At 49.7% G+C, this 14,959-nt stretch overlaps 1 protein-coding gene and 1 long non-coding RNA gene across 10 annotated transcripts in view; one reads left to right on the top strand and one right to left on the bottom strand.

Annotated features, from left to right (window-relative positions):
• The window catches only part of RGS6 (regulator of G protein signaling 6), a 650,515-nt gene that overhangs the window by 24,149 nt on the left and 611,407 nt on the right, over nt 1–14,959 (bottom strand). For 2 of the 9 annotated variants that reach the window (XM_019800710.2, XM_019800716.2), the window contains one exon: nt 11,684–11,865. The exons of 3 other annotated variants lie outside the window; for them this stretch is intronic. In XM_019800710.2, the coding sequence (XP_019656269.1) occupies nt 11,815–11,865 (51 nt within the window). In that variant the 3' untranslated portion in view covers nt 11,684–11,814. Of the gene's footprint in view, nt 1–10,980; nt 11,866–14,959 lie in introns of those variants that run through there. 4 more of the 9 variants (XM_019800708.2, XM_019800713.2, XM_019800712.2 and 1 more) reach the window with 4 other exon arrangements.
• Nucleotides 1–14,959, top strand: part of LOC117795909 — a 35,087-nt gene that overhangs the window by 13,966 nt on the left and 6,162 nt on the right. The gene's annotated exons all lie outside the window — the stretch shown is intronic.

Genomic DNA, 14,959 nt, shown 5'->3' with positions numbered 1-14,959 from the left:
AGGGTGACAAGCAGAGAACCAGTGGGGGGGATTGGAATTGGTTTAAAGAAATTCTGGGTGTAGCCAGACTGCAACACACAGGGTTTTACCCTCCATCTTTGGTTAGAGAAGTAGATAGGAGTTACATGTCTTTTCTGAACTTCAATCAAACTCTCTTCCCATACAGTTCTCAGGCTGAAAGACTCATAGGAAGCTCTAGTCCAGGGATCACATCTGACTGTGTTATCAGAATCACCTAAGATTACATTTTCTCCAGTTTTATTAAGATTTAATTAGCATATCACATTGTATTAGCTTTAGGCGTACAGCATAATGATTTGATATACGTATATATTGTAAAATGACCTCCACAGTAAGTTGGTTACTGTCTTAGCAAATTTCAAATATACAGTACAATATTGTTAACTATAGTCTCCATGCTGTACAGTAAATCCCCAGAATTTATTTTTCCTATAACTGGAATTTTGTACCTTTTGACCACCTTTATCCATTTCCCCCATCTCCCATCCCTGCCTCCGGCAATCACCAATCTGTTCTCTGTTTCTGTGAGTTTGGTTTTTATAGATTCCACATATAAGTGAGATCACACAGTATTTGTCTTTTGGTCAACTTATTCCTCTTATCATAATATCCTCAAGGTCCATCCATGTTGTCTCAAATGGCAAGATTTTCTTCTTTTTTATGGCTGAATAATATTTTATATATATTTTCTTTATTATATTATTATTTATTTTATATATTTCCTTTTCTCCCACATTTTCTTCATCCGTTCATCCATTAACGCACACATAGGTTGTTTCCATGTCTTGGCTGTTGTGAGTAATGCTGCAGTGAACATGGAAGTGCAGATGTCTCTTCAAGACAATGATTTCATTTCCTTTGGATATACACCCTGACATGGAATTGCTGGATCATATTGGAGTTCTAGCTTCAATTTCTTGAGGTAGACCTATACTGTTTTTCGTGGTGGCTGCACCAATTTACATTCCCACCAACAGTGCACAGGGGTGCCTTTTTCTCCACCTCCTCATCAACATTTGTTATCTCTTATCTTTTGGATACTAGCCATTCTAACAAGTGTGAGCGGACATCTCATTGTGGTTTTGATTTGCATTTCCCTATGATTAGTGATGTCGAACACCTTTTCATGTACCTTTTGGCCATTTGTGTATCTTCATTGGAAAAATGTCTGTTCAGTTCCTCTGTCCATTTTTAAATTGTTTGTTTTTTTGTTATTGAGTTGTGTGAGTTCTTCATATATTTTGGATACTAACCTGTTATGGTTTGCAAATACCTTCTCCCATTTAGTAGGTTGCCTTTTTATTTTGTTGATGGTTTCCGTTGCTGTGCAGATAGGATTACTTACTAAAAATGGAGATTCCTGGGGTCCTCCTCAAACCCCTGATTTGGAACCTCTGGAGGTAGGGCTTGGCATTCTTTATTTTCAACATTTGCCTCAGGGGGCCTGAGGTACCATGAGCTGCCTAAGGCCACACAGCTAATGGTGGCAGATCCAAGACTAGAACCCATGTCTTCTGACCCCATCAAGGGCATTTTCTCTTACAGCTTGAATGTCCCTAGGGCTTAACGCTTTGGGAAGCAAGGCTCATATTAGATGCAGGAGAGTGTGTTGAGGGGATCTCTTATCCAACGGACCACTAGTCCACCTAATTTAATTAGCTCCTTACAAGGCGGGGCTCAAGGGCTTGAATTCCCAGAGCAGGCAGAGACTGTTGAAACAGACCACTTGCTCTGGGATGACCTGGTAACTGCTGACCCTGTCTTTGCAACTAGGTAGGATTTCAAAGTCCTCTGTGTCTACCTCCACCCACGCTCTCTGGGGACCAGCCCTGCTCTCTTGGTGACCGAGAAAAACAGGCTTGGATTTCTTTCTGGTCTGTAGCTGTCTCATCTCCCTCCCTTCCACCCTCTCTCCTGCCTTTCCTCCCCCTCTTTGTCCTCCTTCTCCCATCGCTCCTCTCCTCCCTCCTCCTCCTCTCCCATTCTCTCTCTCTCCTCTACTGTAATGTGATTCAGGTTCTATACAATTTACTCATTTAAAGTATACAAGTCAATGTTTTTTAGTATTTTCATAGACTAGTGCAACACCACCACAATCAGTTTTAGAACATTTTCATCACCCCTGAAAGAAATCCCATAGCCATTAGCAAGGACTTTTCTGCCCCCTCTTCTGGCCTACCCCACCCAGCCCTAGGCAATCACTAACCCACTTCCTGTATCTATAGATTGGCTTTTTCTGCACATTGCTAATAAATGGAATCATACAATATATGGTGTTTCGTAACTAGCTTCTTTCACTTAGTATGTTTTCAAGGTTCATCTATGTTGTACTATGTATCAGTACTTCATTCCTCTTTATGGCTAGATAATATTCCATTATATGGATATATCGTATTTTGCTTACGCATTCATCAGTTGACAGACATTTGGATTATTTCCATTTTTGGTTTTTATGAATAACGCTATAAATATTAAGGTCCAAATTTTTGTATGGTCGTATGTTCTTATTTTTTCTGGGTGTATACTTAGGAGTAGAATAGCTGGGTCATATGGCAATTCCATGTTTAACCTTTTGAAGAAATGCCAAAATGTTTTCCAAAGTGGCTGCACCATTTTACATCCCCACCCGCAGTGTATGAGAACTCCAGTTTCCTCACATCCTCCCCAACACTTGTTATTATCTATGTCTTTTGTTACAGCCTACCTAGTACGTGTGAAGTGATATCTCATTGTGTTTTTGATCCGCATTTCCCTGACAACTTATGGTGTTGAGCATCTTTTCATGTGTTTGTTGAGCATATTTTCTTTAAAGAGATGTCTATATAAATCCTTTGCCCATCTTTTAATTGTGTTGTCTTCTTATTATTGAGTTTTAAGAGATATATACTGTAGATATAAGTACCTATCAGTTGTGTAATTCTCATATATTTTCTCCCAATCTAGGGATTATCTTTTCACTTACTTTAATGCACAAAAGTTTTTAATTTTGAAGATGCCCAATTTCCTAGTTGTTATTGTTTGTATTTTTGGTGTTATATATAAGAAACTATTGCCTATTCCAAGGTCGTGAAGATTTGTCTCTATATTTTCTTCTAAGAATTTTGCAGTATTAATATCTTTGATCCATTTTGAATTCATTTTTATATGGTGTGATGCAGGGGTCTGAAGAATGAAGAACTTCATTCTTCAACTTTATTTAGTTGTTCCAGCACCATTTGTTGAAGAGACAATTCTTTGTCCCACCAAACCGTTTTGGTACTCTTGTTCAAGATCAATTGACCATAATTGTATGGATCTATTTTTAGACTCTTAATTCTATTCCATTGACCTATATGTCTATCCTTATACTAGTACCACACTGTATTGATTACTGTAGCTTTATAGTAAATTTTGAAATTGGGCACATTGACTTTCTATGTCTACTTTCCAGCACACACAGCAAAGGCTGGGATGTGGCCTAAGAGGAAGGGCCTGAGTTGATGGGTTGAGGACATGTAAGGAGAGGTAGGTCTGTGGGAAGCACAAGGATCAAGATTCTGGAGGTCTAGTTTTTTAATCCAGAGCCCCGTGTAACCTTATGTAAGTCATCTCATATTTCTGGGCCTCTGCTTCCTTTTCTGTAGAATGAAGACTCTGGGCCAGTTAATTATTAAAGGAATTTTTAATTCTAATAGTCTTGAGGCATGGGACTCAGTTTCCATAGGCAAAGTCTATCACAGGACCCCCTGACATTATGACCAAGCATTCATTAGTCATTCATTCTCGTGGAACTTAGGTATGGGACAGGAAATGTACAAGATGATTCTGGATTATCTTGCCATATCAGATAGTTAACAAAGCTATCAAAGACCTCCAAGGTCATGTCTAAAGGACTCAGGAGCCAACTTGAAGAGGCTCTTACTTGCCCCAAATGGGACACTTTGGATATCAATAAAGATAATAAATGTGATAGATTGAAATACATCAAATATATTTAAATTCATGAATTCATAATGATGCTTATAAACCTTCAATTATTTGGAACTTTTGGATTTTGAGGTCTCTAACCACGAGAACCCCAGGTCATCTCTTCCTCGTGGCCTGGGTTTCGTGGCTGTACCACTCTACCCTAGATCCCTATGTCCCTGGGGTTAGTGTACGCACTTTGCTTCCAGGTATAGCTTATCACTTCATTATTCTGTGTTAATCTATTTGGAAAAGGACTGGGAAAGCCCCAGAGTTATTGGTAGTGGTTTACAAAGCACTACTTGCTAACTGAATAAATAAAGATTCACTCTGATATGCACCATTTCTTCCCTTTGCTTTCAAATAAGCAGCTTCTGGAAGATGAATAATCATGCATTCTCCTCAGCGTGTAGGTTCTTCCCTCATCTGCTTTCTCAGACAGGAGCTCATGGATTTGGGGGGCTTAAAAGGGACTTTTTACTGAAGAAGTTGTGGCCAACGAGCCTTGGGGTACCTGGGAGTGGGGGCCTGGACTCCAGGCCCTGCTCCACTACCTGACCTCTCCGCCTTCCCCCTCTGCGCCTGTTTCCTTGTGTTTAAAAACAGAACATCAAGGAATGTTCTGCAGATATATGCAACAATGTGCATTGTGCTAAGTGAGAAGCTAGGCTCAAAAGGCCACATACTGTATGATTCCCATTATGTGGCTTTCTGAAAAAGGCAGAACTATGGGGTCCGAAAACAGATCAATAGTGGCCAGGAGCAGGTGAGTGAGGAGAGGGGATTAATTATAAAGAGTCACAAGGGAACTTTTGGGGGTGATAGAATTAACCTCTATCTTGATTTTTGATGGTGGTTACATCACTGTATAAGTTGGTCAAAATTTATAATGCTGTATCTAAAAAGTGAATTTTACTGTAGGTAAATTATACTTCAATAAACACAAAAATGCAGGGCTCCTGGGTGGCTCAGTTGGTTAAGCGTCTGCCTTCGGCTCAGGTCATGATCACAGGGTCCTGGGATGGAGCCTGGCGTCAGGCTTCCTGCTCAGTGGGGAGTTGGCTTCTCCTTCTCCCTCTGCACCTTTCCCGTTCCCTCTTATACTCTCTCGTGCATTCTCTCTCTTTTTCTCAAATAATCTTAAAAAAACCCCGCAAAAATGTGAACCGTGCACACGTGTGCACACCCACACACAAACACATACACACACACACAGACACTTTGTAACTTGAAAATCTCTAAGGTCCCTCTCAGTGCCACGATTCACTGGTTCTGCACCGAAGGCACACTCATGGGCAGGGCGGTCCCAGACAGGGCAGCAGGAAGAGAAGCCCCGGGCCTCAACTCCTACCATTCCCCAACACCAAACAGTCTTTCTGTGATGTAATGGGCAAAAGAGGAAACACGGCTTCATTCATTCGGTTGTCCATTTTAGGAACAAGGCTGGTCCCTCCTCAGACATACGTGTGTCTGTGTGCATGCCGAACATTCTCAGAGGACAGGCCTTGCCCAGTTGTGAGTCCTAGGTCTGAGGTCTGAATCACTGGCCTGAAATGGAATATTTACGAACAAGAGCTCAGAATCTAAATCGAGTGAAGCAGCCACGGAGGCCTGTCAGGCAGGTGGAAATCTAGATGGAAAAGGTGGGCTTCCGCTTCCATTTTCCATGCAAGGTCTGAAGGAGGAACCCCCCCCCCCCAAGCCCTCTGCTCTGCTACTTACTGAGGCCTAACGGGATCGCTGAGACCATCCAGTGACACACGGCGAGGGAACCAGGTCCCAGCTAGGAAGAGGAGGGCAAGGGGCCTGATACAGGTAGGACATCACTGCTACCTGCACTGGCCAATAAACCACAGCCTCCCTGCCGGCAGGAAGAGCTAACATCTGTCTGTCCAGGGCCAGGCTGCAGGGAAAGCTGCCCAGGAGGGATTTGCAACCGTGTTCCCCCTTCACCGCTTCTCAGCCCCTCTCTCAGTTGCAGCAATCGCTAATACCAGCTCCTGTTTCATGGGCACTTCCTACGTGCCAGGCACATCTCATTCACGGCAGCCATAAGATTTTAAAATTCTTATCCCTGTTTTACAAATGAGGGAACTAACACTCGAACCGAGGATGTGTGGCTCAGCCTCTGCAATCAGGGGCTGTTTCTCTCTTTTGTCTGCTGAAATACACCAGACCTGGCCAGGCTAGCTCCGGGGCCCTGGGGGGACAGAGCCCACGCTTAAAGGGTGCGAGAGCATAACAGAAAGCTCTGTTCCTGAGGGGGCTCATGCCAGCTACATCCCCCACCCTGAACCCCTTTAGAACAAGCCACACCCTGTAGCTTCTCCTTGGCCAGGGAGTCCTGCCCCTCGGTGTATGGGGTCGGAGACAGACCGTGTAAACCCACTGCGATGCTGAAAGGGCTGGCTACAGGGAAAGGGGTGCAGCCGCATGCGCTGGAAGTCCCAGAAAGAGAAGCCAGGAGATCATGTGGGCACTTCTGCTCAGGACGGCAGACTGAGGGAAAGCACGCCATCAGAACTCTGTGGCCCAGTGGGGGATATGCCCCTCAGAGGGCGTCCTGGTTGCTTCTCCAAGCTACAGAGTTTGGAGGCTGCCACATCCCAGAAAAGGTCCTAAGAGATGGCCTGTTGGTCCCCTGGAAGCTGGGACTAATGAGCAATTGGCACCAAGGGAAGGGATAGCCACATGCCCTTTGCATCAGAAGTCCCCTAAAGGGGGTGGGGAAGAGAGGATTGCGGTGTGGATCACAGGCATTCCTAGGTGGGCACAGCTCTTAGTGTTAAAACTGGCAGCCCAAACCCCCTCCACCCTGGACCTGAGCAGACCTCTGCTCTTGGTGGCCAGCAGGATACACAGATGGCTAAAGGAAGATTCTGGAAATAAGCCAGCTGGCTCTGCTGGGTAGGAGGAGTTCTGGGTTCCCTGGAGGTGGTGGACTTGATCCAGGAGGACAGGGAAGCAAGGCTTTTTTGGGGTGGGCCAAGACCTAACAGTGGGATACACTACAGACTTGAAAATTCAGGTGCTGTGGCTGGTGTGGACTTGGTCTTGACTGTGTGGGGCAGGAAGCTCTGCTCTGGGAGGTGGCCCAGGGGGTGGGAGATGAGTTGGTTCCCATGCAGGTGTGACTGAGGACCCATTCCCATGCCTCTAAGATCACCGCTATTTTCAGGAGCGAAGTTTCTGCCACTGGAGCGAGTGGCTAGGTACCAGCCTTGTTATTAATGGAGAGATCGCAGCAGTGTGCGGCTCCTTTTCTCCTCATTTTTGTCCCGCTCTTGTCAACCTGACTTCCAGGCTCTCAGAACCCTGCTGCTTCAGTATTAGTGGGAGATGGGACTGTCTGTCGCTTAGGAAACCGAGGCTCCCTGTAAGGAGCACCATCTGTATGCAGCGGACTTCAATCTTGGGACTTCATGTAAGGGCATCAGAGTGGTGTCTGGGCACTGCTGGTGTTCATTAGGCCACTGGGTTTTGTGGCTGAGCACAAACAAGGGGGCAGAGAGGCCATGCAGCCAAGGAGAACTTGACAGAGTTGGGGGCTCTAGCCTACCAGTGACACAATTGTCCCAACCTACCAGGATGAGTCCCACACCCCAGAGATCTGGCTTTCCTCCGCTTTCTACTAGGGAGTGAGGGAGGAAACAGACTGTATCTGTGTGTGTGTGTGTGTGTGTGTGTGTGTGTGTGTGTGTGTGTGATTAACGGGGCTGGGTGGGGAGTGGGGAAGGAAGAGAGGTGGTACATCTTTTTTTTCTAGCAATAAATCCTGCCCAATAAACCCCCAAACCAAGGAGCCACACAGAGTTAGCTGGATTAGAGTGGGTTCAAGTCATTTATTTTTAGACTGTACCAGCATGTTTGGTTCTGGGGTCCAATCCCCAAATTCCAGAAAAATAAACTAATGAGAACCACATGCACTATGAGAAGGCCATTCCGACTTGTCCGTGATCATGCTGTGAGTGGGCATAGTATATAGACCAGGAGCCCTCCCTGGACAGCTGACAGCAGCTGGCTCTGAGCCCTCCTTGGGACTGGGGAGAGGGCCAAGACCGGATCATTTGGACCCTGTCCCTTTAAGGCCCCAAGCCCCTTATTGCTACATTTGCTACTTTGCTACTTGAAGGCCCCTGGGTCGTGCCCAGGGGAGGACTTATCACTGGGTGGTACTAATGAGGAGGCTGCTGGCATTTGTCCTTGCCACTGTGACCATAGCACAGAACTCTTTTCAGAGGGTCTCGGGATGAGTTATGGGGGATTCATTTGGCTACTATTTAACTATGCAACATAGGGTCCTTGCTACATACTCAGCTTGGCCAGCACAGCTGGAGGCCGGTGGCCTGTTATCTCCCCCCAACCCCAGGGCTTTCCAGCGCCTGGACCTTGTGGGAACACCTCCCTCCAACATATTCTGCAAGGTCCAAAGACCAACAGCCTGTTATTCTTTCCAGCGTGGGGCAAGGCTTCTTAGTGGTGGCTTTTGAAGCCCATGCATTTGGAGCACAATGGGAAGGGTGCATTTTAGGAGAAACATCAACTTCCACCAATAGCCGAAAGGCCGGCTGGGTGGCAGGCTCTGGGTTCAGGGTCGTGTTGGTGAGGTAGTTTGATCACACCGGCAATCCTGCCAGGAAAAGCACGCCTGGAGCACGTCCCCACACGTTCACTGGTCTCAGCAACAACTCGGAGTGGTGAGCGGGGCCCTGGGGTTCTGGCCTGTACCTGACCCCTTGGCCTTGGTGGGCCAGGGGCGCCGCTTAGCTGACTGTGTTGGTGGGCTGGGCCCCGCTTGCTCCTGGGGGACAGCCACACCTGAGGGTAGAACAAAGCATCACTTTCTGGAAGGGAAGGAGCCCTCTCCCCAGCGAGAGAGTGCCTGTTGCTTGGGCGGAGCCCTCTGGCTGTTGCCGGCCTCCAAGTTTTCTTCTTCCCCTGAGGCAAAGGTGATCTCAGTCCAATGTCCAGTGCCTGGCCCCGCGCATCTGACTTGCTGGCTGGGTGGTCGCTTCTGTGGCTGCCCGGAAGCTTCGGCTGTGGGGCTGCCAACATGATCTGTGTCCTGGGAGCTCTCAGTGGGAAGAGTCCCAGGTCCAGAGACTGTGCCCAGTCAGGGGAGCTAAGGAAGCTTCCGGAGACAGGGAAAACTGCTTTGCTATGGAACTGCCTTCAAAAGTCTAATCTGGTTTGAAGTTTTGGCGGTGTAGACCAGGCCGATGCGGAACTGGCCAAGACCATATTTTCCACGTGTGCTTGCATTCTCAGGTCTGCACAGTACACTGACCTTGGACTGGCCAGCTGGGCAGACCAATGCCACCCCCCACCCCTCGCGTTGCTTGGCTTGATCTACTGGGGAGCGCGTGGTGGTCACAAGACCAAGCATACCTGGTTGGGAGATGGGGTGATGATGGGGCTTATTGCTCTGGGTCTGAATGCATCTGGAGCACCCTTACCTCTATTGAGCCTGCTGGCCCACCCTTCCCTCTGGATGTCCCCAGGGCTGTTTGGAAACCTTCAGCCTATGCCGTCTCAGGGGTACAGCCCACCTGGCTCTGGGTGGGCCCGCTGGGGACCTCCAGGGGCTGGCCAAGGAGCAGCGGCCAGGAGGACTGGGGAAGCCAACCCTGCCCTGTCCACAGCCCATGGGGAGGGGCAGGAGGCAGCCAGGCCTTTGCCCTGGGTAACTGAGGGCACCGAGGCACCTGCAGTTCTAGAACTTCCTCTGCCCACATACCCTGTGCCTCGATGTCAACACAGCTTAGGGACCCTTGACAGGGAGGAGCTTCTTTGGGGCGAATGTTGGGTGCAGAAAAACTTGGGCTGTGTTTTGGTTCTGAAAGCAAGGAGATAAAAATGGGTGAAACAAGGAAAGGAAACCGAAGACCCCATAAACGTGGGATAGGGCTTCCTTTCATTCACTTACTCATCAAGTAGTTACCAAGTATCTACAAGGGCCAGGACCCGTGCTGAGGTGGTGTGGAACCGGGGTGTGGGAGTGCCTGATGAGAACCCGGGTCTATATTGCCACTGCTGGAGACAACCTGAGGACCCAATGCATGTCATCTCTCTACTCTCTACTGTACCTGGCAGACAGAGCAGCTACCGCCAGTGGGGGAAACTGAGGCATAGTGGTCAAGAGCCCACAGGGGTACTAATGTAGCCAAGTCTCCTAATGCCCACAGTGGTCCTGCTGTGAGGGATGGAAGGCTGGTGCCCTGGGGACAGGGACCTGGGGAATCAGACCTACGACGGCACGGACGTGGGGATGCAAAGATGGTCACAGAAGCACCCAGGAGGCAGGGTCTGCAAACAAGCTTATGAGCCTTTGGTCACCAGCTGGTGAATTTGCCTACATGAGTAAAGAAATACCAGCGATCGCTTTTTTTTTTTTTTTTTTTTGCTTCTGTGTTTGCTGTTTATACACTCCCCAGGGAAAATTTTCACCTATGGCCAAAAATAGATAGAAAGAGGCTAGTTCTAGCAGGTGGAGTGAGTGTCTGAATTCAAAAACATGTTGCTTAATACCGCTCCGTCTGTGGGCTCACGGGTGTCACGATGGTGACAGTGACAATGAGGAGAGTAACAGCTACCATTTGCAAAGCCCCTACTACGCGCCAGTCACCTGACTCGGTGCTTTACATACATTACCTCACGGCCGATTGGCAGTCATTTTGACATACACACGGAGTACAAGTGGATTTTTTGCAGGTTTTTGCAGGTTTTGCTTTGTGTCTGCTTTTTCCCTTTGGACCAACTCTGTTTCGGGTGCCTTTGCTGGGCTGTCAGAGAAGCATCTGGCTCTGGCCTAGGCCCTCTGTAGCAGGGTCAGCCCCCACTTCAGACGCACCTGAGACCTGGCCCAGCAGGGGCCCTGCCAAGCCCGTCAGGATGCACAATGTGGTCCACAGCCGCCAGCTGCGTGACCCAGCCACCTCCCCCCACCCCCGGAGCTGGGAGTGCTCCCAGCTTCCACAGGGGCTGCCGGAGGGGAGGATCCCAGTGGCCCCTGAGTTCATGGCCATATTTATTTTGAGTAAAACACGAGGGAACAAGCCAAGGAGAAGGGGCAAAAACAGAGTAAGTTAGGAAATAATATATGTTTAAAAAGATGGTCAGAACCTCCACGGCTGTCAAGCTATAAGCTCGTTCATGGACACTGGTGCTTCCTCTGGTGGGGGACCCTTGAGGCATGTGACAGGACCCCAGGGCAGCCCCACGCCCGTGGGGACCTCTTGGAAAGCTGACCTCCAGCAGGCTGAAAGAACGGGTGGTCTCGCAATCGGCGAGGTTGCTCAGCACTGTCGCCACGACAGGGACGTGTCGTGCCTTACACAGACACGGGCGAGGCAGGGGGCCGTCGGGACACAGTGGCTGTCACTATGGGGGGTGCGGTGGGTGCACCAGAGCCGGTGGGGAGGCGGGGTGTAATACTGGACGTGCTCAGGGTCAGCCGGTCCCTCTCGCGTGATCCCCCAGACAGAGGGAAGAGTGGCGGGAATCAGATTATAATCTCAGGTGATGGTCACGACAGGAGCCCCATGAGGTGGTGCGCCCTGAACGAGTTAGGGCCCGGGGCCTCCTCGAGAACAGGGTGTCGACGCACAACTGTACAAGGAAGAGAGGGCTGTAAACAGGGCCTCTGCAGGCCCGACCCCAGGCGCTGCGGACTTGCTCTCTATGGTGTCCCCGGTCACCCACCGAGTCTCCCCTCTGCTGCCCGTCCTCGCCCTCACTCCTTCTCTTTCACAGTGACCAGGTCTCCCCGTAGGGAGACTCTGTCCGTGGAGGTGGAACGCCGCCGCCTGCCCGTGGGGTCGTCGGGCCCAGGCCCTGCGGGGGGAACCGTCAGGAGGACTGCATCAGGCCGGTGAGGCGCTTGCCCGCCAGCGACTTTCCCTGCAGAGACAGGCGACAGAGTTGGCACGCACAGGTGCGCACATGGGGGAGCGCGCGTGCGCGCACACACACACACAGAGCGACAGAGACAGAGAGCCAGACAGGTGAATCACTGCTGCATGAACCACAGAGGCCAAACGACTTCGCTAGCTGACCCTGTTGATCCCTGGGTTCGGGAGCCTTGACTGCAGACGGTTGGAACAACCAGGGCTCTGGGGCAGGGGGTGGGGGGAGTGAAGGTGTGTGGCTGGTCCTCTTTATGGGGTGTGGGAATTTTACCCCCAAGCCGGGATTTTCACTCTTAGGTAGAATGTCTCTTAATGCTTGTGGGCTGCCCCTGAGCTTGATTTTATTCAAGCGTGGAAGGAAAAGGTGGACTGGGGAGTAGTAAGATCACGGAGGGTGGGTCGACCCGCACAGGTGACGACTGAGGATCTGGGTGACTAGAAGCGAATGGATGAACTAGCCCTAAGAGTGCAGGAGATGTGGGCATGCAGAAGAATGCAGAAGACTAGGATCCCATCTGAAAGGCAGGATTGAACCCTCCTTGGGAGAGACACACAGGCTTGGCGAAGTCTCGATGAGTGGACCTGGGACAGTGGAAATACAGGGACCTGCGTCGAGGCTCGGAGCCTGGGCTGGTGAGCGGGTGCCACCGCAGGCCCCAGGGCGGGGCACTCCTGCCACGTCCTGTCCAGTGCTCCTGGCTCCCTGTGTGTGGTACCCAGGGGCTGAGTTTGATGACTCCACATCAGGACGTGAGCAAACCCTTCACCTGCCACCTGTGAAGCAGGTCTTGAGGATGAAAAGAACTGAACTGGACTGTGAGGCCTGGTGCACGAGGCACCGAGATCCCGGGAGAGGCCAGTGACTCCTGAGCCTGGGAGGAGGTGGCCGAGGAGCCTCTGATGTGGGATCAGGCACCTTGAGGGTGGAGGTGGAGGGTGACCGAGTCACGGTTGTTTTGCTGATTTCCCTTGACACAGTCTGTGCCCACTCTCTGATCACCCTCTAAAGAAATCCAGAGCATCGGACAGGGGTCTAGAGGAGAGTGTGGCTGGACCCGAGCAGATTGATCATTGTGTCTGAGAAAATACTCAAAGCCCATGCTATTATTGATAGCCGGTCAGCAACACCATCGCCATCTGCAAAGGGGAGCACGTGGTCCTCATCGGCATGGGCTGCGGTGTTTGGGAGTGAGGGATGGCGAGGGCCAGCGGCCCCTCATGTTCATTTCCAAGTAGGGTGTGGGGGCTCATCTTGTTTACTGGGCTTGGCTGCGTGCAAGCTGGATGTAATTTAAAAAAATTGATCAGGTTTGTGAAGCCTGGTAGAGTACTCAATAAACCGGCTGATTGATGAATTGATGGATAATGGGCATATCTGGTAAATGAACAAGGGCTGTGAGTTTGCTGGATGAAAGACAATGTGTCATCTGGCTTAGCTCTCCATAGAGGGACATGCCAGCTTGACTTTGAGAATTCCAGTGGCATGCATGGGAGCTTGTCCAGAAACGGAACTGCCCTCAGGAACGGTTGGAAAGTCTGCGTCTGACATCCCCTTGCTCTTTTTCCCTTTTATTTCACTTCTCATTTCACTAGCGAGACAAAACTTCATTTTTTCTCCCCTGTTTTACACACACACACACACACACACACACACACAATCTCCCCATCAGCAACCTTATCTGAATTTTCACATCCACTAAACTTAGCCTGCAGCAGGATACATTTATACCAGGGTAAGGATTTTTTAATCAGATTTTTTTTAATCCTAGGGGGTTACAGTACCAGTCTTTGCAAATCACTAAAAGCAAGGTGGCTACTCCTCCGTGAGAGTGGGTTAGGTAGGACAATAGCTCGCAGCTGGCAGAGGCTGCTCTTCAAGGACTTTCTCCAGCCCTAGATTCTAAGGCACACACATGGCTGGTACTCTCCTTGACTGCCCTTTCTTAGATGGAGCTTGAGGCATTTGTCATCCTGTTGGTTCACCTGGGATTGTGCCTTCTTGATGCAGGCCTGAAGGCAGGAAGTGTGAGGATGTGTGTGAGGCCCTCTCGGGGGAAATGTGGAGCTGATGAGTCTAGGGGTCTCCTGGTCCAATAGTTCTAACAAACCTCCCCCAGCTCCTTCACCCATGTCCATCCCTGCTCATGCGAAAGGCACTGTGGGATTTTGCTTGCCTCTCGGTGCCCCTTATTGTTGCAGAAACCACACAAAAAATACTGGCTCCTCCCCTTCTCCTTCTGTCCCTTTTCCACCAAGGCAACAAATTACATCTTGTGTCACCAAATATATATGTTTTGGTTTTGCCATACGTGGTATTCGGGCTCTGACTGAGCTGGCAGATGTGAAAAAAAAATCACTAAAGCTCCTGAATAATAGTCTATGTTAAGAGCCCAGAAACAAAGAAGGTGAGGTTTACCAGGCATCCAAACCCTCATTACGGCTTCTTCCTCATTAGTGAGGTCATTTTGGCTGGAGAGGGGGCTGTAGGTTGAGGGAGGCTGAAGATTCTATATCTGGATTATTATGGGACTGTCTATCTGTTTTAGGTGCCTTTCGCCCCGAGGTCCCCCACCCTCCACCCCTCCCTGTTCTGTAGAAGGGGCTGGGCTGGGCTTGGAGGCGCTAATTAATCTCTTCCTGCATGAGTCCTGGAGCTTGCCTCATAGCTCTGACTCCAAGGACCTGTGGCCAGCTGTCAATGCCTTCCCCTCCCCTTCCCCCCCAGCTGCTTGCATGTCTCAGGACTTTAGAGGCCAGCCTAGAGAGCTTGCCCTGAGATTGTTCCCAGTCTCTCAGCAATCCAGGTGGTGTTCCTTGGCATTTTTCTCTCCCTCCCCCCACCCCTGCACACACACATTTTTCAAATGCCAGTTCTGCTGCTAAAGGAGGTCGTGAGGTTTCAGGTCCGCTTAGGGGGCAGCTCAGTCCAACTGCAATCTGTCCGCTACTCAGTGACCTCCCGGGTGGGGCTGGAAGGCGGTTATTCATGCAGGACACAGGCATGGTGAGATGCCTGGCCTCAGGCTTTGGGGAAGAAATCCTGCAATCACACTGGCTCAGCAGCTGCCTCTCTTCTGAAGAGCTGA

The sequence above is a fragment of the Ailuropoda melanoleuca genome, chromosome 14 (assembly GCF_002007445.2).
Source record: "Ailuropoda melanoleuca isolate Jingjing chromosome 14, ASM200744v2, whole genome shotgun sequence".
In the NCBI taxonomy this organism is placed as follows: Eukaryota; Metazoa; Chordata; class Mammalia; order Carnivora; family Ursidae; genus Ailuropoda; species Ailuropoda melanoleuca.
Note: the sequence above shows the minus strand (reverse complement) of the source record. Positions and strands in the feature narration are given on the sequence as shown.